Here is a 22,492-nt window from a genome sequence, read left to right as displayed (position 1 = left end):
GGCGTCATAACTTAGAGCTTGTTTACGTTGCAATGTACATTCGCTTTCAGTTACGCCCATTTTCATGCTGAATGTTTATTGTATTTGTATTATTTAGAAATAGATTATCTTATTTCCATTTTTGTTAATTTTTATTAATGGGTAATTTGCAATGTCTAAAATAAGTGAGAAAGAATTTGATATGCAATGTCGATTGTGCACATCAACGGAAGAAGGTCACATACCAATTTTTGGTCCTGAGGGCGAATGCCGAAATTTGGCCGGTAAAATTAAAGAATGTCTTCCAGTCTCAGTAAGTACCCCCAGAAACTTAGTTTATGTTTTCGGGTACGTTTTATTTTGCTGTACATTTTGAGTCTAATGTATTGCATTCTCAAAATCGGGGGCTGTTGAGCAGTGTGTATAGGCCTGATGGGTCGTCACGACCCCAATACAGATTTTGTTGGAGTTGGTCAAGCTGATGCTCTGAAATTTATAAAAATGATTAAGTTCCATTCAGTATGAAGATTCGAGTTAGGTATTTCTGGTGGAGACTGCATGGAAGTGTAATACAGTATTGTAAATGTGTTCTAGTTTTTTGTAAAATGAAGTTACAGTATTGGGAATGTGTCAAAAGGCTAACTGTGAAAGTTATCTATATTATTGAAGAAATTATCATGTTGGTCTGAATTTTTAAAAGTTCAGTTTTTATACAAGTAGACCATAATTACCAGGTTTTAAAATGAAAGCAGTGATAATATATTGGTTAAAGTGTAGATTAGGCTATTGATTCCCACTACGTCTCAAGATGTATAGCTGTAAATATGATAAATGTGATAAAATAAACAATGTGAAACTAATTGACAGAATGAAACAGTGGCAGTATAACCTACTACAAAGGCCAAAGTTTATAATTAATTGCATATGAACTTGAAGAAATTTTTGTACTTTGCATTTGAAGAAGCTGCTTCTCCAGGATCCATCATGATATTTAACTCTTCTTGATATTCCAAATATCTGTGTATCTTTTTGTAGGTCTTGCAGATAATTGTGAAAGTAGAAACAGTAAATGAAGCAGTGTAATTGATAAAGTTCAGTAGTAAGCAGCTAAGAACACTCATGAATGGCAGAGACATAGGATCATGATTTCAGATATAACGAGATATTTTAAGGAATCATGTGGATTTCTAGTCCTGTCGGATTTCATGATGTGAGATAACGAGGGTATGATGCATGTAAAAATAAATTAAGTATTCATTGCCAGATCAGCACATTTTGCAAATGTTTGTGGCAGATGAATTCTCTTATTTGAATGAAACTTTGGTATAACTAGAGGTTGGTGTGACACAAAAGTACAAAGTATTTTGTCTTATAAGTCATTGGTTCTGAAGTCAGTGAATGCCAGAGTTGTGTAATACTGGCTGTTTTTACATCAGTCTTGGAAACATCAAATAATAGAAGACATTGTGTTAAAGAAAACCAATGAAGATACCAGGATGAAATTGAAATTGTATGGAATCCACGTAAGAAGCATCCAAGTAACTTAACAAAAGCGTGGTAGAACTTCAGTTTTTCAGAGCATAAAAAATACATTTTCACGGGCTACAGGCTGTATGACAGAGGGGTTGGAGTTCAAGTCCTGGTAGGGTCAAGAATTTTCTCTACTCCACAGCATCCAGACTGGTTCTGGGGTGCACCCAGCCTCCTATCCAATAGATTCCTGGGGCTCTTTTGTAGGGGATAAAGCGGCCAGGGTTGAAGCTGGCCACTCACATCCAACTAGTGCCAAGGTCAAGAAAAAATGGATCTATGTATCCACTCCGCCATGTAACTTCATGGCATAATCCTTAATTAGTTAAACACAGGGACAACTTTATTGTTTATCTTCACAAATTTTGCCTTGAAATGTTGGATTTGAGGTTCCCACAGTGTCGACTATGAAAAGTTTAGTGTCCTAGGTTGTAATATTGTAATGCAGAGAGCCTAAAGTTTGGAGGAATATCTTGCGCAACTTCAGGGTTGTAATTAAAGGTATTTTTCTGAACATACTGACACTAGCACTGAGTGAAGAATGACCCACATCCCACAAGTGTAAGCATTTTGTATGTTCAAAATGTGTGGGTAATTGGGTTCAGTTTATTGTGATTATGCTTAGGTCTTAGCAGCCTATAATCAGGCCAAATTAAAGTGGAATAAAAAGTTTAGTTTCCACCATGCGTATGTTTATTTGATGTGGAACGACTAACTGTATGAGCTTAGCATCATATCTGAGGCCTTTTTATCATTTTTAAGTACTGTGGTTTACATACAACTGAAGTTGGGGTTAGCTCCTATGAAGGTTCCATATGATTAACTTTGTATAAGAGATGAACAGTTTTACTTTCTCATATACATAGTATATATCAGTAAGTATTGTAATTGTGAAAAAAAAATGGTCTTAATGTTTTGTTGAATTTTCTAATTTTCACCCCTCCCGCAGATTGCGAATGTGTTTTTTGGTATGCTGTTTATTTGTCTGTATGTACACCTGGTTGCATGCTTCACCTGCACCTGAACAGTTAGATGGATTTTATATAATATTCACTGCTCAGGAATATCCGTCATAAGGTCAATGTCCAGTGAATCTGAACATTCCAGTTTCTAAAACATAGGCCTTCCAAACAGCCCCCCAAAATACAAAGTGACAATTTTATAAAAACAGCTGAAACAGTTTTGATTAAATTTCAGTAATTTATGAAGGGGATTGCTCTGAATGAAACTGCATATATGGTATCTTGAGCAAAATAATAGTAAGTGCACTAGGGGTCAAAATGTGAAATGTCGTTTTCTTTAAACCAGCTTCAATAATCAGACAGATTTCATTGCTGGTCATTGCACCACCAGGGGCCTACCAGGCAGCAATCAATTTAATTTCCAAGATAACATATTTTGAGGCCAGTTTTAAGTAAGCAATTCTTTGTGCCAATTTTTTAAGAATATGTAACATTTTATTTTGCTATCCTCTTGTGTTTTATATGCATAAATCTTGTAATACCATTAACAGCTAAGCTCCTCGGTCGTGAAGCTGACTATTTACCTCCAACTAGTGCCGAGATCAAGAATACGTGGATCTGTACGACCACACCCCCATATGTCTCATTTAGTTATTAATTTTTTTTTTTTTACCTTTATTAGTTAAGCACAGACAACTTTACTTGTCCCCCATATTAATAGTGTTTATTATTACCCACCACTTGTTTTTGCCCTATTTCAGGGTCATCATTGGGTGTATTAAACATGAATTAACTGAATTGGATGCTTTGTGCTTGATTTTCAGTTATAATCTTCAGGTGTCTTAATCTGTTAAAACGGCTACACTGCATTAATATGTGCTAAAATCACATGCTGTAGTCCACTTAATATAATAAAATAAAATCCATTAAAATTTTCTATAACATTTTTAATTACTTATATAAAATTCTGTTCCACCTCACAAAGGGTGTCATCCACTTCTTTAGAATTGTATGTTTATCTGCAGGTCTTTTATTTCAGTATCATGTTTTTTATGTTCGTTAGCCTGTTGTTCTGTTATGTCTGCAATCTGTAATACACCCCTTGCTTGTGGGTTGTTCCATCTAGCAGTGTGTGGTGTTGTCGTCACTTTCTGGCTGTGCCCCTGGTACTGGCTCTCTCAGATACATTAGTCATGCCTTTAATTTTGTAGTACATAGCATTTTCATTTTCATATTAGCTAAAAATAGTTGTTCATACTAACACCAAAGTTCGTGGTTATACATTTGTCATGCTGTATTTTGCAATTTCTGCTAACAGAATGTTGAATCATTCCAGAAGATGTAAGATCTGAGGCTTTCACGGCGGTGACTATGAAGAAGGCAGTCTTCTGGGATTTGGCACCGTGTATATGTGGTGTTAACCGACGTTTCGGAGGAACGTATCGCCTCCATCTTCAGGGTAGAAGAAAAAATATAAGAAAGCAGTCTCTGCTTTTACCGGTTCTCATGGTCTCTTAGCTTGCAGATTTCTTATATTTTTTCTTCTACCCTGAAGATGGAGGCGATACGTTCCTCCGAAACGTCGGTTAACACCACATATACACGGTGCCAAATCCCAGAAGACTGCCTTCTTCATTCCAGAAGATGCCACAGTGCAGTGAACAGTTAAAGTTTGTTTTTGAGACTCAACTTCAGTATTCAATCCTAAGGTCTAAAACTTGAAGTCCAGTCTTTATGTACTGTTCATAAAATTCACTATTAATATAAGATTTGTTTTCTCTTTAACCCATTCTTTTACAGCACTCTCTTAATGTTAATGTATAATATCATTACATGTTCTCACTAATTTTCCACCATGTCCTACAACCTGCTTAGGTTTGTTAATGTTCTTTGTCCTTGTCTAGTCTGTTGACTTGTGGAAATAGTGTTATGGGCCTTTGTTGCTCATAAAAGTAAAAAACAAAGCTATCCCTGTAACAGGCAGTTGAAGGCCCATAGGGTTGTGAGACATTGAGGCTCCCACATTATCTAGACAATTGGCTCAAAGATGGTGGTAAGGTTGTCAGCCTTACACGCCAGCCGCGCTTTACTCCCCAGGAAAATTATTTAATTAATTCCTGGTACTCATTTATGTTAGAGGCTGAGTCGACCCCAGGGCCAAAGTGCGGCTGGAAGGATTAGATCAATTGAAAAACTCCCGTAACTATATTGGGACTTGAACCCGTGACCTTCTGGATTGTAGCATAGTGCCTCAACCAACTGTGCTACCTTGTGCTCGCCCTTTGTTGCTCATAGCTTTGTTAATTGTAATTCTTTTTATTCTGTTATGCAGTTAGAGAGGGAAGATGCCTTGCCAAAAAGTGTGTGCAAAACCTGTGCACACAAGCTGGATGATTATTACAGCTTCCGAGAAGCTTGTGTCCGAGCAGAAGTAGCCTTAGAGTCCAGCCTCAAGGAACAACAACCTTCAGCATTCCCATTAGAACCAGAGGTACATGAGATTGTTATAAAGTTTACTTTCCTTTAGGATGTGACACCTTGTACTTCACTAGATAGGTGCAAGTGTATCAGGGGAACCTGCTGGCTCCAGAGGAGCCTGTGAAACAGCGGTATTCAGTAGTAAACTGTGTCATATCCCAAAAGGCAAAAATCTTAATATTCACTGCTCTTAGAACCTCAGATCTTGTATTATATATAGTTTGTGAGTTACACATTTCTGTTATTTACTTACTTACTCATGGAGCTGAGCCGCCAATTCTGCAGCTACTCAAGTATTTCCCAGCATTTTATGGAACCCGAAGGTTCATTACTGTGTTCACAAGAGCCCTCCACTGGTCCCTATCCTGAGCCAGATCTGTCCGATCCATACCATCCCATCCTATCTCTCTTAAGATCCATTCTAATATTGTCCACCCACCTACACCTTGGTCTTCCCTGTGGTCTCTTTCCTTCTGGCTTTCCCACCAATATCCTATATGCATTACACATTTCTGTTATTGATTTTAATTTGGTATTATATCAGATTTTTGAATACTAAATGGCAACTATATTTTAGGAGAACCTACTTTAAGGAAAAATTATTACAAGAATTGCTGAAGTTTTTGACATTCAAGTGAGTTGGTGTCTTATATTGAGAACCAAACTATCATTGGATATAAATCTTATAGCATTCATAATCAGGTTCTAGTTGCAAATTCTTATATTGTCTAATATTATCTTATATCTTCCTGCTGTAGTATTTTAACATTGTTAATGTCCTTTTGTGTTCTTAGTTTGTCAAAACTTCAATTTTGTCACCTAATGAAGTCAGCAGTGCACTTTTAAAGGGTTGTAATTAAAATGTTCTCCAGTATAAATATTGTTTCCTGTCGAAATCTCTGGGGATGAGTCATTCCATGCCAAATCAGTCCACTTTTCAGCCCACCAGTCTCAGATTTCAGTGAAATTTGGTGAGTTTGTAGACTCCTTAAAAAATCGTATTCATGCAAAATTTTGGCACCCTGTCTTGTCGTATTTGTGGCGTAAGAGAGCAAAAATCATAACAGTATTTTTTGGCATGCTAAAAACTATCATACCTCTTGGTAGATTCTGAAGGGTTTTGACAATGGTGTATAACACTCAGAATTACTGGGTTTTTGGACTTTCTCCATTGTCCGGTATTCTAGAAACTAGAAAACACATTTCAGAAACTGGATCTTTTTCCGTCCTTATTCGATGGGAGGAACACACCTACTCAGTTGGGTCCATCCCATTAGAACCAGAGGTACATGAGATTGTTATAAAGATTACTTTCCTTTAGGCTGTGACGCATTGTACTTCACTAGATAGGTGCAAGTGTATCAGGGGAACCTGCTGGCTCCAGAGGAGTAATTCGAGTGTGGAAAAATGGTTCCTGTGAAACAGCGGTACTCAGTAGTAAACTGTGTCATATCCCAAAAGACAGCAGTCTTAATATTCACTGCTCCTAGAACCTCAAATCGTACAGTGTATTATATATAGTTTGTGAGTTACACGTTTCTGTCATTACTGGTCCAGTGATTGAGGTTAGCTCTTTCTAAAGGACCCAACTGAGTAGGTGTCTTCCTCCCCTCACCTGAGGACAGAAACAGATCCAGTTTCCAAAACATGATATCTAGTTTCTAGAATACCGGACAATGGGCAGAGTCTAAAAACCCAGTATTTCTGAGTATCATAAGTTTTGTTTTGTACAAGCTACAGAGCACATATGGAACGACCAGAAAGCTAATGAAATCCTGTTTTCACAAATATATAACTCACATTTAGATAGAGCATTTTTTTTTTTTTCCAGAAAAAATAAAATGATGTGTCAAATTGAAGGTTCAGGTTTGCCTCAGGTGACATTGAAATAAAAACTGGTCTCTTGGAATGTGAGTTATAAATTTGTGAAAATAGAATTTTATTAGCCTTGTGCCTATGAGCTCTGTAGTTTGTACAGAAGAAAAGTTAAGAGAATTTTTATTATGGGCAGCACCCCCAAAAATGCAGTTCTTTTATGATATTTGCATTCCTGCTATACATAAACTGCAGGACGTATGGTGCTGGAATTTTGCAAGAGTACTTTGACCTGACACCTAAAATCTGGAAGCTTGGGAGTTGTAGTAGTGTCACGTATGTGTCCATTGCTGTGCAGTGGCTTGTTAAAGTAAGTTAAAGTAAGTTAAATTAAAATTTAGAGAACATTTTAAAAGGTTTTAAAAACATCATAACTAAAGATTTTTAAAGTGCTACTACAAGAATATCAAATTTGACGTGTGCAACATAATCTACATACCAGACACATATCAACGATGTAGATGTTGATAATACGAAGAATGTGACATTGTGTTTTTAAATGTTAAATTTTAGACTGGGTTCAGTGTGGCAGCAACGTTAAGAGTATACACCTGATGATGGCCGATAGAAGCCGAAACATGTAGTGTAGAAAGAACAAGATCAAAGACATATAATGTATATTGTTTGCACTTGGGACAGAATTTGTGTCATTTATATTGTTAAAGTAAGTTTCTCTAGCAATGAATACTCACACAAGAGTACAGGAACTTTACCTGCAGTGTTTTCTAATCACATTGCTTCAAAGCTATATAAATACAGCCAATGTGACCTGAATGAGGGAGCTACTGAGCATAGGAAATATCAGACATAGTCCTGATTATTGGAGGCCATTACCAGGCAATAATAACGTGAAGATATCAGACTGGAAAGACTTTGAATGGTGTATAGTTATTTGTAGATTGTTAAGAGTAATAAACATGTTGTAGATATCAGTAGTTAAAAATAATTTGTATCCAGTAAGTTCATTTATCAGTCTAAACCATGTCTGCTCAGAAGCCTATTACAACACTGTTTTCTGTAGAGTCTACAAGCTCACCAGCCTTTTGCTGAAATGTGAGATCAGGTTGTCATCTGTAATGATTTGGCATGGATCGTTACAGAGGGCTTTTCAAAAAACTGCTATACAGGAAGTTTTATAAATTCTAAAGGGTTCTGACAATAGTAGATGACACACAGAATTACTGGGTTATTGCACTTTTTCCATCATCTGGAATTCTAGGTAATAGAGATTGAGATTAGCTCTTTCAAAGGGGCCCAACTGAGTAGGTGTCTTCCTTTCTCACCTGAAGATGGAAACACGGCCAGTTTCCTAAACGTCGTGTGCCTGTGAAGTTAATGCCAATATTCTAGATGTATCATATAAACTCCATTGTAAATGTAACACTTTATTGTAGTTCTTGTACCCCTTCTTTTACACTACATGTTTTGGCCGCAACAGGCCATCATCAGGTGTATTTCACTTCACGTAGCTGTCACACTGCACTCAATATTAACATTTAAACTCCACATTTACAATTGTTCATTGCTCTGTCGTCAATCAGCACCCGATATTCCAGAACTCCCCTTGTCGATTTTATCAATTATGTTTAAAATCTTTATTAATATTCACACGTCAATTTGTTTAAAATTTTAAATTCTCATTTTAGCTATAATATTTAAAATTTAAATTTAGATTTAAAATCAAAATCACAGAGATACCTCTCTATGCTTATATGTGCTGCAGCGGCTACCTCTTGCTTTCAGCACACCTCGCGCGTTATTTTGTGCAGGTTCTCTGTGTGCGTGGCACTGCTTTTCTTTAATACATTTGCAAATGAGCAATTGTAAATCTGTAGTTTAAATGTTAATATTGAGTGCAGTGTGACAGCTACGTGAAGTGAAATACACCTGATGATGGCCAGTTGCAGCCGAAACATGTAGTGTAAATGCAATTGATGAAGATCGTCGAAAGACCATTGACCAACTTTCTGAGGAAACGAACATCTCATGGAGCACGGTCCAGCGAATTTTAACCGAAGGTTTGCACATGAGACGGGTGTCTGCAAAATTTGTTCCTCGCTTGCTCGGAGATGACCAAAGAGAAAACTGCGTGAATGTTTGCCGCGACTTGAAGAGTGAAGTGCACTTTTCCCTAACAGAAAGCAAAATTTCACGCACACTCTTTGTTCCTTCTTGTCGGCCATCTCACTAATCGCCAAAGGGTTGAAACAGGAACGCACACAACAGAGCACCACAGACAAACCACTTAACTCAGACTGACGCCAGCTTACTAACAGTTGCGGGAGACCCCCAGGTAACACCACCTAGCAGCACAACTCGTAACTACAAAGCATGCGCGCACAACAGGTCGTTTCCGGTTATTTTTGGGTCCCCCTTTGTACATCTATATGAATTTTAAGGTCCAAAGATGTACGGGCTTCCGTGAAAGATAAATGTTGTACATGACCGTCCATAATCAGAATGAATGAGTGTTGGGTGTGAGAGTTAAGTTTCAAGATGGGCTTTATTTGTGCAAAAAAAGTTTCTAGTGGAAAATGTTGGTACATTTTATTAGAAGATCTGAACATGTGGAGGATCTGTGTCAGGTTTGTTACTCATCTGTTAATGAATGAACAAAACAGGTTCTATCCAGGTACAAAATAACAATCATATCAATTTAAATCTTGGCAATTGGAACGCCGTTGCTACGGTAACACCGAACATGCTTCAAGTAACATGTAACAAAATCGAATATCGTCTGGATATCTGTCATGCCAGCAAGGGCACCCACGTTGATATTTATTGAGATGGTGATACACTCAGAAAAAACTTTAATAGTTTCCCTTTACAATGGCATAACCCATAAATATGTATAATAAATGCTTTCTGAGATATAATTATTTTATTTTGGATACCTTTCATCTGGACACCCTTTACAGTACAACAGTTTAGCTAGACCAGCACTGTGTCTTATATGCTACTGCAGGTTTCCAGCCATGCCCGCAAGTAGGACTACAATGTGGATTGAGGGTTTTTGAGAATGAAGGGCTGAGTAGAAAGGTTGGGCCTAAGAGAGATGAAATAAAAGGAGAAATTTGCTGTCTTCTGAGATATAGAGTCATGTGGTCTGTATATGAGCAGACATTTCAGAGGAATGTATCACCTTCATCTTCGGAGTTGAAAATCAGCCGAGCAAGAAACCAGTGAGAGCAGGTGGTTACTTGCTCAGCTGATATACAGGGTGTTTCACGAATTTAGGGCATAACTGCAGGAGATGATTTCCTAGGTCTTTGTGATCAAAAAAGTTCATATAAACATGTGTCCGATTTTGGACGGTTACGGAGTTATGACCGTTTTTTCATTCCCGTACACACCCTCATGTGAACTGCGTCTATCACCTGACCGGTCACTATTTTTAGCCAGCTACAGACAGAGCGTTCTTGTTATATCGACACCTGAGAGGTACCTAAGACATGGTGGGTTGGTATGTACCCGTGCGGTTCACAACCGAGCGGTAGCCTGTGTTGCAGCCGGTGGTGGCATTTTCGAAAATCAGCTTTAAGCACCAATAAATTTAAATTAAAGGTAATTTCACGAAGTTAACTTTACATTCATACTTTAAATGTATCATGTATTATGCTGGTTTATTATTTTGTTCCGTTTATTGTCAGTAATTGTTACCTTCTATTCTGAGTTTAAAACGGTCATAACTCTGTAATCATCCAAAATCGGACACATGTTTATATGAACTTTTTTGATCACAAAGACCTAGGAAATCACCTCCTGCAGTTATGTCCTAAAGTCGTGAAACACCCTGTATAATCATACAGACTACCTACCTACCTCTTGGCGCTGCAGCCCTGGCTGAGCCTTGGCCTCCTCTACAACCAGTCTTCACTGCTCTCTATTCCACATCTTCCCTATCCATTTTTTCACCTTCATCGTCTTCAGGTCGTTCTCAACGTCATCTAGCCATCTCCCAGGTTGTCATCACAATATCATTGTTCCTTGTCTTGCTTAGTTTTCCCATATGTTCCACTTATCTGAGGCTGGTTGTTAGGTTTCTGAACAAAATTCTTTTTACAGGATGAGGTTAGCATCATACCCAACCCTCCAACCTGGAGGACCAGGGTGTCTCCTTAGTCTGGACTCTACCCTTTGACCTTTCCAGCATGGGTGACGCTACCAGTAGTTAAACTACCGCCAGCATAGCTCTCCAGGTCACAGTCACACAAGTTCCACCACAACAACAAGGTGGAAACACATTTGGGGGGTCATATACGGACTACACGGTGCTATATCCCAGAAAATGGCAGATTTCATAACTTCCACTGTGAGAACCTCAAGTCCTACAAATAATAGGGAGGTCTGGGAAAATTAGGTACATCGGAGTCCTGATTTTTCGTCATTTAATGTTTAGTTTCAGTGATCTCATATCAATAACATCATTAAATTTGCTTCATTTAAGACTTTCCTCAGTATAATGAGAAGCTCATAGGGTGTACCTTGCACTAAATGTCGTTAGAATGATCAGATCAGGGAGGATGGAAAGGACAGGACAGGATGTGTAATGCACTTGAAGGACATTAGAAAAACATACGAGTACCGCTTTATGGTCCGAAAGCTGAATTACAGAGATAATTTGGGGAATGTAAGTATGGATGGGAGAATAATATTAAATTGAATCATAAGGAAAGATAATGTGAGAGTGTGCCCTGAATTTAATTGGTCCTGTATCAGGGAGTAGTGGGAGGCTCGTATGAATGCAGCAATGAACCTTTGGTTTCATAAAAATGTGGGGAATTTCTTTATGAGCGTGAGTGACTGTAACCTCACAAGAGCTGTGCTCTCTGAAGTTAAATTATGTTACAATTATATCTCTACACTGACTAATGACATGCCAACTGGGTGTCAACCATTACTGTCTTTTTTAGGGGGAAGGCTAATGCTGTTGATAATATGAGTATGAAAACTGAAAATTTTTGGAACTCTGAGAAAAATAACTGTTGCCATTGTTGTTACTATATATCATGTGTGAAATAAGTGTATGACTTTCGCTGTTTTTAGAGAGTGGATAGTGTGTAAGTTCGGGAGAATGTTGAACAAATAATTTTTATAAAACTTCTTAATGACTGACCCAAGTAACTTCAAAATTTTACCAGCATGTTGTTGCCATGTTAGAATTCTAACCTAGAAGTTTATTTGTATAAATAAGGCCTACTCAGAATTTGCCTCCACCAGCAAATATACGAAGTTGGGTTGAAGGTTTTTTTTTTATAAAAGTAAATATCTAAAAACCTAAGAATAGGCTTTGGCTTCTGTTTTTAGAAAAACAGATTCTGCAGTTTATGGCACCAGTGTGACAGCATGGAGATAAAGTTATCAAGTTACATGGTTCACCTATTAGTATGTGAGTATTTAAAAGTTCTCAAGTAATATGTAACAATAGTAGACTGATAGTTTTGTGCTGTTTATTTGTAGTGCTGCCTGCAAGAAGTGGAGCCTGGGAACAGCTCTGTTAGACCATCCAGTCAGTCCAATTCTGGCAGAGTTCCTGTTAATTCCAGGACATTGGACAGTGTTTACAGTGCACCGCATTTACAGATGAGTGGTGGTGGCCTTGATATCTTTCCTAGACCAAATTCACCCACAATGAAAAAGTTGATGCAGCGTCAAGGTGAGTGGTTGGTTCAGGTCATTGTGTACAGAATGTTGAGTATATGCAGTATAATGTTACATTAAGAAGATTCTGGAATGAAATCATTGCTTGTAGATTCTGAATTTTGGCAGAGGCTTTTCATGGATTTCTTTAGACCTTGCAGTAGAAGCTGGTATAGCAGCATAAAGGAGGCCATGGCTGCATCCTCCTATCTTTCCAGTACATAATTTTCATCATACTACTGTCTGGTGCTATGTAATCTGTGCAGCTGTAAGAATATTGTGAATTTAAAAATTAAGTATGTACTGATATATAAATTTTTAGGAGGCACCTGGTAGCATAATTGGTTGAGGCACTATGCTGAAAGCTGGAAGGTTGCAGGATCAAATCCTGATGAGGTCATTGGATTTTATCAATTTACCTAATCCTTCCAGCTGCACTATGGCCCTGGAGTTGACTCAGCTTCTTAACAGAAATGAGTAACAAGAATCTTCTTGGAATGTTCTTGGGGATAAAGGGCAGCCAGCGTGTAAGGCTGACAACCTTACCGCCATCTATGAGCCGATTGTCTAGAAAATGTGGGAACCTCAACATCTCACAACCCTATGGGCCTTCACGGCCTCTTACAGGGATACCTTTACTTTACGTTACTTTACTTTATATAAGCTTTTAAGGTATGGTTTTTTATATTAAATTTTTATCTCCTCCCCCCCATAGGCTTCATGTCATGATATTATGCAGTAACATAAGGACATAGTTATGTTTTATACATTGCTTTATTGACATGTTAGTTTCTATAGAAAATGTATCATTCAACTTCTTGCTTTATTTTAACTGCACTTGCACTTGTACTCAGTCCATTACAGAAACAAGGGAGCATCACTGTTGACAATTGATGTGGGCTGTGTACGTAAGGTATAACATACCCTGGTTCATAGAGTAAATAGACTTTACTTGCTCAGTCTTGGGGCTTCACTTGTGGGGCCAGTGCCCAAGTTATTTTGTAGGGAAGGTTTGAAAAATTGGAGTTCTGTAATGACTTCAACTTTTGTTATTTATTGTTATATTGCTGCTTAGAAATGTTCATGAAATTATGTGCTACATGGACATTGATTACCATGTCCCTTGGCAGTCAAAGAAGGAAATTAGGCAGTGTTTTTAGAACTAAGTGTTTATTCCACTCTTCATTGTAATGACATTTCACTACATACTGAGAAACAAGAAATGTTTAATGCATTTTTATTGAAATGTTTACTGTTCTCTTGTTTTAAAGGCCTTGGTGATCTGGTAATCACACCTGTCATTCCTCAGACACCCAACAACCTGGTGTTACCTGCCGCTGACAATAAACCTAAGACAGAAGTCACATCCTGTTGGTCCCGTGTGGGTCACCCAACTTTGGAGGACTATGTCTTAATGAAGGAAGATACATTTACAGTAGACAGTAGCTGCTTCGACAACAACAACAGGTTTGATACTTCAGTAATTTTTATAGGTAAAAATATCTGAAGATGTTTCTTGGTACATGCAGCATTTAATTGTTGGGTGTGACACCATATTGTGGCGTGTAGACCTGTTGCTAGACAACGCCTGCTACACACACACACACACCCCGCACGACCAATAGTGTAGGAACAGTGTTTTCTACATCCGTGGATGGACCATTGCTATGCAATGTGTGCGCTATGATGTCACACAACAGTACATGGCCGTTACATGACATGTTTCTTGCAAGTGCGGTGACATCACGCAAGAGTAGTGGGTAGCGATCATGTGACGTGCTTACAATGATGCGCACTATCTGTCTCTCAGCTACATAAGTGCCATAGCCCTGAATTCCGAGTTGAGAGCGAAATAGTAGCGGTGGAGGCAAGCGAATTGTAACTATGACTTCTCACAACCCCAGGAGGTAATGTAAATGTAAATGTAAATGTAAAGTGTGTTTAGAAGGTTTTATGTGTAATATTTGTAGTGATTTGAAGCGACAGTCTCTGTGTTGAGATACATTACTAGGAGATGACTAGTGGAAGACAGAGAATCCTAGCATGTGTGCAACGGTGAACTGGGAAGTGTATAGATCAGTAGTAGCGCTGTATTACCTGTATTTAAGTTTGATTAAGAGATGGTGTGTAACCAAAGTGTTAATAAATCCAATCATCCGAACTAGAACCTGTAATTTTGTCGCCCGTACAACCCTACACATGACAATATGCTTCAGTGCATGTGTATACACTATCGTTGTAAATGGTGTGTTCAGTAAGGATATATTTGTTGTCTAAAATTCCTGAATTGCTGGATTAGCACGTCTTAAATATTTTGTAACATAATGTTTTAAAGATATTGTTTGGCCCTAGTCAAGAAAAAATATTTCATTGTCAAATGGTTGTAAAAACAAACCAGTAGTAATTCATGTGAGAGAGTGAGTCTCTTTATCATTTCCATTTCACATATTTGTTAAAAGGAATGTTATTAAATGGGTGAATTTTAGCGTAGAAGCATAATACATTATGATAGGCTATACGGTGACATGATTCGAGTTAGTGTAACATGAAGCCCTTCTAACATACATGTATATGAGACTTGTTCTCTCAATTTTTATTATAATTTCCTGAATAAGTAGAAAAATTTCTTCTGCTTGGAGCACATTTTGTTTCAGACATAATTTAATATCAGGGTACTCGAAACACAATCACCTCTGTAGTTCAGTGGTCAGAGTTCCTGGCTAGATCCAGAGGTTTGGGTTTGATTCCCGGTGCTGCCAGATTTTCTGAGAAGTAGTTGGTCTGGAATTAGGTCCACTCAGCCTTGTGAGATTAATTTGGGAAGTATTTCAAGGAAATAGCGGCTCCGGTCTAGAAAACCAAAATTAACGGCCGTGGCGATTCATTGTGCTGACCATGCGACACCCTCTATCCTCTAAAGTTGGCACTAATTTTGCCAACAAACGGTGGTTGCTTGGTCAGTATAGTTCCCTCGCGGACTAAAACCATGTAGTTTGTTTTTGTTTGTTTGTTTATTTGTACTCGAGACACAACAGAATGCAAAAGATAAAGATAAAATTAATTTATTACAGTGTTTTGTATGTGTAAGGCATTAAGAACTAAAAGGTTATGTGATTGGAAAGGGGGCTGTAATTTAGATGTATGTATAGGCCGCACTATAGCGCGAGTGGTTAGTCGCTCGCTTTGCACCGTGGTGGCCCAGGTTCGATCCCGGGTCTGACCAATTGCGATTTGTGGTGGACAAAGTGGCGCTGTGGCAGGTTTTCTCCGAGTACTTCGGTTTCCCCTGCCAATCTTCATTCCACCAATTGCTCCACAATCACCCTCACCTATTATCTGGGCCTGGTACAATAGGCCAGAAGTGGCCGCAGTACAAAGGACTTAGTCCCACCCCACTAGCAATAAAAAAATAGATGTATGTATACTTATTGTGGTTATATGAATTTTTTTGTTTGGCTCATTTTATATTTTGAAGATGGGTAGCAGTTGTTTTTTCCCGTCTATACATACAGAGTTCCTGCAGCCTTGTGGTTGTTCTTGTAGTTAAGGGATTATAGGTGTTATGCAAGTGGACCTTCAGAAAGTAGAAGCACCTATTGAAAAAGGAGGCACTCTGGCACACATACTGAGTATCCATTTGCAGCTCAGATATTTGTCAGTGGCCTAATTTGAGGTACTCTTCCAGAATTTGCTTGGAGGGACTGAGAGAAACCACAGTAGACCTTGGTCGGGATAACTGAAGTCTGAGATTTGAACCTGTAGCTCTTGAACATAAAGAAGTAGTGCTACCCACTCAACCATGATGCAAAAATTATCTGTGCCCACTATTTTTTAGTGACTGAAAATTGTTTAATGCTGAAAGTAACCATTGCATGGCACAATTTTGGTAAATAATAGCATAGGTCATTATTGTGTAGCCATAAGATTGTTGTAACAAATACACAATTTCAATACCATTTGTTTTAAGGAAAACTAAAAAAAAAAGGCTCTTTGGCTACTTATTAGGTAAGTGAAGGACATTATTTTTAAGTGAAAGTTATTATATATGATTTATGTTTTTCTGAAACTACAAATAAGGGTACAAAATCTGAGATTATAAAGACAATACTTCTGTTTGCAGTGAAGGATGGTTGCAGGAGAAGCTGGTCATTTTTACTGTTCACCAGTTGTTGTGAGTTGGACTAAGTAGATTTGTGTAATAGTAGTGGTAACACTGTATTCAGGAAGTGCTCAGTTCATATATGTTCTTTGTAGTTTTTCTTAGTTCCTCCAGGAAAATGTTAGGATAGAACCTTTTATGATGCCATGACAAGTTCCTTTCATATCCTTGACAATTCATTATTAGTCATTCTTCCATTTGATGCTGTATAATGTGAGGTTCTGACAGCACTGAACAGTAAACCCCCACCTTGAACATTGTGGTTGTAATATCTCGCAGAAAGTGTTCCATGTGTGGGGCTGAGATGTTTGTGGAGAAGTGGTGCTAAATATGGATCTTACATTTGTGGGTTGTAGGGTTATGAACTGGATTATATGGCTCAGGACAGGTACAGTGGCTGACTCTTTGGTGGTCATAATGAGATTTACTGAGTGGTTGTAATGTCTCTTGTTTTATCTGATTTGAACGGCATGTCACATCACAATATCAGTGATTTAAGAACTTGAAATTCCAGTTCTTAAGAGTTTAAGTTTGGTATTTGCTTTTTCATGCTGCAGTTCATGTAACCTTTAGATTTTAACTACAGAAGCTCACTCACTGATTTATTGATTGATCCTTCTGTATTTAGTGACACTGTAAGGTTGAATAACATTGAATGAGGAGAACAGTCTTGAATGTCAAGTTACAAATTTTGAAGGAGGCAGTCATGACCTGTTCTAATGCACCATTCTGTCTTTCACTTTGGAGGCTGAGCAGAACTTCTGCAAGAGCTCTGGATCACTGGTTATTTGGCTAAAATTCAAGTCAAAGTCAAAGTCACATTGCAACTGATGGTCAGTCAGTCATTCAGTCTTGGTGTCTAGCCCAGTCTGGGACTTATGACCAGATATTTATTATTGTATGACAGTTTCGGTTGTGTTTTTGTGGGGCGCCCTCTCTTACGAGAGGACAGGTCTGTCTTTTATCAGAGTCATTATCAGCAGTAGTAAGTCATTTGTCATAATGTAAAGGATATTTACATTTTACATGTTAAACATGTTAATAAATATACAGGGCCTCTGTCAGTCCAGGCTTAGTACAGCAGATTATGCCCTATTTCTAGTAGCTTCTGCTACATCGGCAGTATATCCTGTAACTTGAATGGTCGTATGCTAGACTGCCGCCAAGTTTAAGCCTCTTATACTTTCTATATTGGGCTTCTCCCTGTCCAATATTGCGAATAATTTCATTATCATGATTTTGTATGACTTCCACTTGTTGCCCGAATAATTTTGTTATATAATCAAAGTGAGTATCTTTTAAATATGAGTATGAAATCATTATTACTGTGTCAGTGTCCTTGTTGGGAAGGTTAATTATAGACAGAGGTTGTAAAGAAGATGTTCTACTACGTATTTCTGTGCCGGCCATCATTATTGGAACTTAGTTTGATCATTTTTCAGAGCACCATCAAGATTAATAGCGAGTGGCCAGATTGAATTCCATGCCAATCACAGTGCTACAGTTCCAGCAGAACAGGACAAGGACATTTTGTTGGCACAACGACGGAAGCGTGAGATATTGCCACCAATGTGGGATGTATATGAGAAAGTGGTATTTTCACCAGGAAAAGAAAATTCAGACTCCTCGAATCAGAATGGTAACAGTAAGATCATGTACACTGTTACTCACAGGCGGTACATCATATCGAAAGGTGCCTTCCCATGCTCTCTGTGCAAGAGGTGTTTCAGGATTAATCAGGGTGAGGAGATAAATCTTTTCTACTGAACTGACATAGATTGAATTAAATCTGTACAGTCATTTATAAAGTGTACACATATTATGTTTCTGGACATATCCATCGTTCTGTCTTTATCTGAAAGCACCATCCTGTTTATTTTTCGAAACACAACTTTTGGAAACTGGATTATTTCTTCGTCTTCAGGTAAAACCTATTTAGATGAGCCCACTCAATAGAGCTATGTCTCTGTAAAGACGGCTTGTCTCTATTGTGCCTCACTGATTAGGTTTTACCTGAAGACTGAAACAGGTTCCAGTCCCCGAAAACATCAGGGTAATGATATAGGTTTCAAGGGCATTTGTAAGGGTCTGGGAAGAGGGACATAGTGAATTTTACTAAGAAGATTCATTAGTAGGAGGCTTATTGCAAGTCAATTTTTCAGTTATAAAAGGCATAAGTGGTGATATGGGTGTCAGACATTTTATTGGATTTATAATGTAGAAGAAATTCATGATGATGTGTTGGGGAATTAAATTTAGAAATAAAGGGGTATATTTGTTATGTTCAAGGCAGAATTTTGGAAATTTTGTTTGTAGGCTTAGAGGTTCTCACGGTGCTGGTTATGAAGAGTTCTGTATTTTGTGGGCCATGGCACTGTGTAGTCTATTGGAGGTCAGCTGATGTTTTAGAGGGACATGTTTGCTCCAGGGTTAAACAGTAAGCGAAACAAAATCCAGCATGAGGCAAGCAACAAGTGTGCACTGCCCACCACACCCTTAATAATTGCCTCTCCTTACATTCCCAGATCTTCAAGAGCAGCCCTTTTTAGGGCCAACACTAGTTATCCTTGTCTTTCTTTCTATTGGCTCACTCTTTTGTGAGAGAGCCAGTGGAAACCAGTGAGTTGTCTTGCACTCCTTTGGTTCACTGTGTTCTCTGAGTGAACCAGAAGGAACTGACAAATTGTCTTGAAGTTCCCTCCAGTTTTTCTATATAAACCCGAGCTTTTGGTACGGGGGCTGCTCTTCTTGCTACCTGCTTCATGCTGGTTTCTTGCTTAGCTTTTTCTTCACCCCTGAAGCTGGAGGTAACATGTTCCTCTGAAATGTTAATTGACTTTCAGCAGTTTACATGGCATTGTATGCCAGAAGATTGAAGCCTTCATAACCACCGCTGACAGAACCTCAAATCCTACACAGGACATGGCTTGATAATTTTAATTAATGATATTTTTATGACATTCATTGTTGTCCCAGTACTTCATTCCTTGTTTAATGACTCAGGTTATGTATTGAAGTGTGATTTGATGCCTGTTATTTCTCTTGTAGGTTTTGAGCGAGAAGGTTCAGAATCGAGGGATCTGTTTGAAGATGATAACTCAGCAGATATCTCAAACAGTAAATCGTCTGATTATGATGACCACAGTGCTGGCACTACCAACAGTTCCAACTTGAATATGAAGTTTTTCAGCTGTCACATTTGCTGTAAAGTATTTCCAAGGCGTAGTTCACTGAAACGCCATCAGCGTACTCATATGGACAGAAAATTGTTTTCATGTCCTTTGTGTCAGAAGGGCTTCAACCGGAAAGAGCATCTATCTCGCCACATGATTTCACATTCTGGAGGAAGACCTTACAATTGTGACATCTGTTACAAACCATTTACACGAAAAGAACATCTGTCGCGACATCGACTTTGCCACTTAAATGCCTTACGTTATTCCCTTGGTGACAGTACTAGGACCCCAGATCCCTCCATCCAGAACAGCAGTGGTGAGACTCCTTCAGTAGAACTTTCTGGTAATCCTAGCACCCCTTCAAATTCCACCATTGTGCAGGAAGATGACTCCTCCTCCAGTATGGTCAGGCCCTTTGTTTGTGATTTGTGTGGGCAGGGTTTCGCCAGGAAGGAACATCTTTTGCGGCATCAGCTCCGAACCCATCGTACAACCCCAGAAATTCAAGATGAGCTTAAACCCTATAACTGCAATGTATGCTCCAAAAACTTTACTCGTAAAGAACATCTTGTTCGTCACCAAAAGATACATATGAGGGAATTTTTGTTTGGGTCTGCCAGAGGAGTGATTCCTGGTACAGATGTGTCCGTATCACCAGTATTAACTAACCGTGCCACATCTAGTGGAGGTACAGTAATGAAAACAGAACCACTTGAGGGACTGATTCCACATTCAAACCTACCAGGACTCAGTATATCTACTGTCCCCATTAAAGTTGATCCTTCATCTTCATGCGATGGTACCAAAATGAAGAGCGAAGATACAGACGCAAACCAGACAGTAATGAATGGTCAGGATGATGATATGTCTCTGCAGTCTTCCTTGCAGGACAGTGTCGATCAGACAGGACCTTCAACATCAGCAGGAGCTGATATTGGTTGTGGCGAAGTTGTGAACAAACCTCATCATTGTCAGTTTTGCTCAGATAAAACTTTCACTCGGCGTAGTCATTTAGTGAGGCATTTTAAGCGATTCCACTCTGACAAACCATTGAGTCTTGTACTGTCTAGTAGGCGTAGAGCTTCTGCACAAGAGAAACAGGAATTTGAAAGATACTTGCTTAACAATGGGCAGTATTGGTGCATCATCTGTGGAAAGACATTTGGACGTCGATACCATCTTGTGCGCCACATGAAACAGCATGGGCCTAATGAGATTGCACATCCATTTCATTGCTCAGCATGTAACAATTCTTTCAGCCAACATGAATATTTTCAGACTCATAAATGTAAAGGTAGTGATGATCTTGCCCCACAAGTGGGGCAGGAAGAGTTAAATTCAAAAACAGATGGGGAAGGTATATCCGCAGGCACAGAAGAAACCAAGGATGTATTAAAAAAGATGCCAGCAAAACGTGACAAACGGAAAAGAAGCAAGTGTAATTATGAATGTGTAACTTGTGGCAAAGGTTTTTCTAAAAAGAAACTTCTGAACAGACATGCTGAATCACATGTCGACCTGACAGAGGACAACAGTCAACCATTGTATTAGTAGATGCATAATTAAGAGTAAAGAAAATAAGGGAACAAAGGATGCAGAACTAAGTGAAGTCTGAGAAGAGTCAGGTGTTCCTTAGGTATTTGTACTGGTATACATGTAATTCCTGATTCATTTGTGTATGTGTCTTCAGCTGTAATCTTTGAGTTCTATAGCTTCCTACATGGTAAATTTATAGTCTTTTTGAAGCATAATATTCAACTCTGGGGATATAGTCCTGTATGAGGAACATTAATTCTTGCCTTTTGAATTCTACTTTGCAATTTGGGTGAATGTTATAATTAACCCATAAGCTTGCGACATGGCAATCCAGTTGCCATTTCCAGTTAGCTTATGTATGGTTGTCAGCTTTGTAGCCATTAGCATAAAGTCATCTTCTGTTACTGTCTCTTTCCTGAACCTTATTCTGGTAAATGTATATGCATTGTGAAAGTAGAATCTCCAACATTTGGTTCTTAAAGTTATTTTGACTTTTCCTGTTCTATGTTCAGAAAAATCACCAGTGCTTTAACTGCAAGAAAGTTATAATTGAAAAATGGATTCAATTATTTTTACAATGTATGGCTTGTTATTCCAGTAATAATTAAAATGTGTAACAGTGAATATGTCAGTTCTTGTGACAAATGTCAGGATGTGGTAGTCTAGGTTTAAGTCTCTGGTCTTCCATGCAATAGATCTTGGGTTCAGGACCAATCAGATTATTGTATTTGTATTGTATTTAGAGAGTGTGGGTTTCCCCATGCACTAAGACCAACTGTTGGTCCATTGTGCATCCCCCTATGATATTCTACCAGTCTCTATTCCCTACCGGTACTGGTGCGTGCCATCAGTCCCAACTCAGCCGCGAGTTCAGCCTCTACTGGCTCAGCGGTATCTCGATGCTTCCCACATCTACCAGAGGCATTAGAGACTACTGTTGGGCAGGAAATGTCCTGAATTTGGCTCAGTGGTCCCCTTGGGACAGGAGGTTCTTTTGCGTGCCGTAAAGCTACGACACGGGACCCACGGCTTAAAGTCCGGAGGACTTGTTCCCTGAATTTTTCCGCCCTTAAAAATTCCACGACCTCCGCCAGGTTTGAACCCGCGTACCATGAGTCACAAGGTGGGAACGTTACCCCTAGACTACGGAGACCAGT

The 22,492-nt window shown here is 38.7% G+C and overlaps 1 protein-coding gene across 1 annotated transcript; it reads left to right on the top strand.

Moving 5' to 3' along the window:
• Positions 1-5: 5 nt before the first annotated feature.
• Positions 6-22,115, top strand: LOC111867867 (zinc finger protein 271). Its single transcript, XM_023858065.2, has 6 exons — positions 6-292; positions 4,804-4,962; positions 12,285-12,480; positions 13,736-13,931; positions 18,066-18,364; positions 19,672-22,115. Exons 1-6 carry the CDS (start codon positions 152-154, stop codon positions 21,348-21,350), a joined length of 2,670 nt encoding a protein of 889 aa, XP_023713833.1. The 5' UTR covers positions 6-151; the 3' UTR covers positions 21,351-22,115.
• Positions 22,116-22,492: the final 377 nt, after the last annotated feature.

This window comes from Cryptotermes secundus, unplaced genomic scaffold (assembly GCF_002891405.2).
Source record: "Cryptotermes secundus unplaced genomic scaffold, Csec_1.0 scaffold37, whole genome shotgun sequence".
NCBI classification, from domain to species: domain Eukaryota; kingdom Metazoa; phylum Arthropoda; class Insecta; order Blattodea; family Kalotermitidae; genus Cryptotermes; species Cryptotermes secundus.
Note: the sequence above shows the minus strand (reverse complement) of the source record. Positions and strands in the feature narration are given on the sequence as shown.

Bases quoted from the DNA above. Each gene is read 5' to 3' on its own strand.
- LOC111867867 (XM_023858065.2), top strand. From the start codon at position 152: ATGTCTAAAATAAGTGAGAAAGAATTTGATATGCAATGTCGATTGTGC. The intron at 293-4,803 runs GTAAGTACCCCC...TCTGTTATGCAG, and splicing joins AAGAATGTCTTCCAGTCTCA to TTAGAGAGGGAAGATGCCTT. The intron at 4,963-12,284 runs GTACATGAGATT...GTTTATTTGTAG, and splicing joins CATTCCCATTAGAACCAGAG to TGCTGCCTGCAAGAAGTGGA.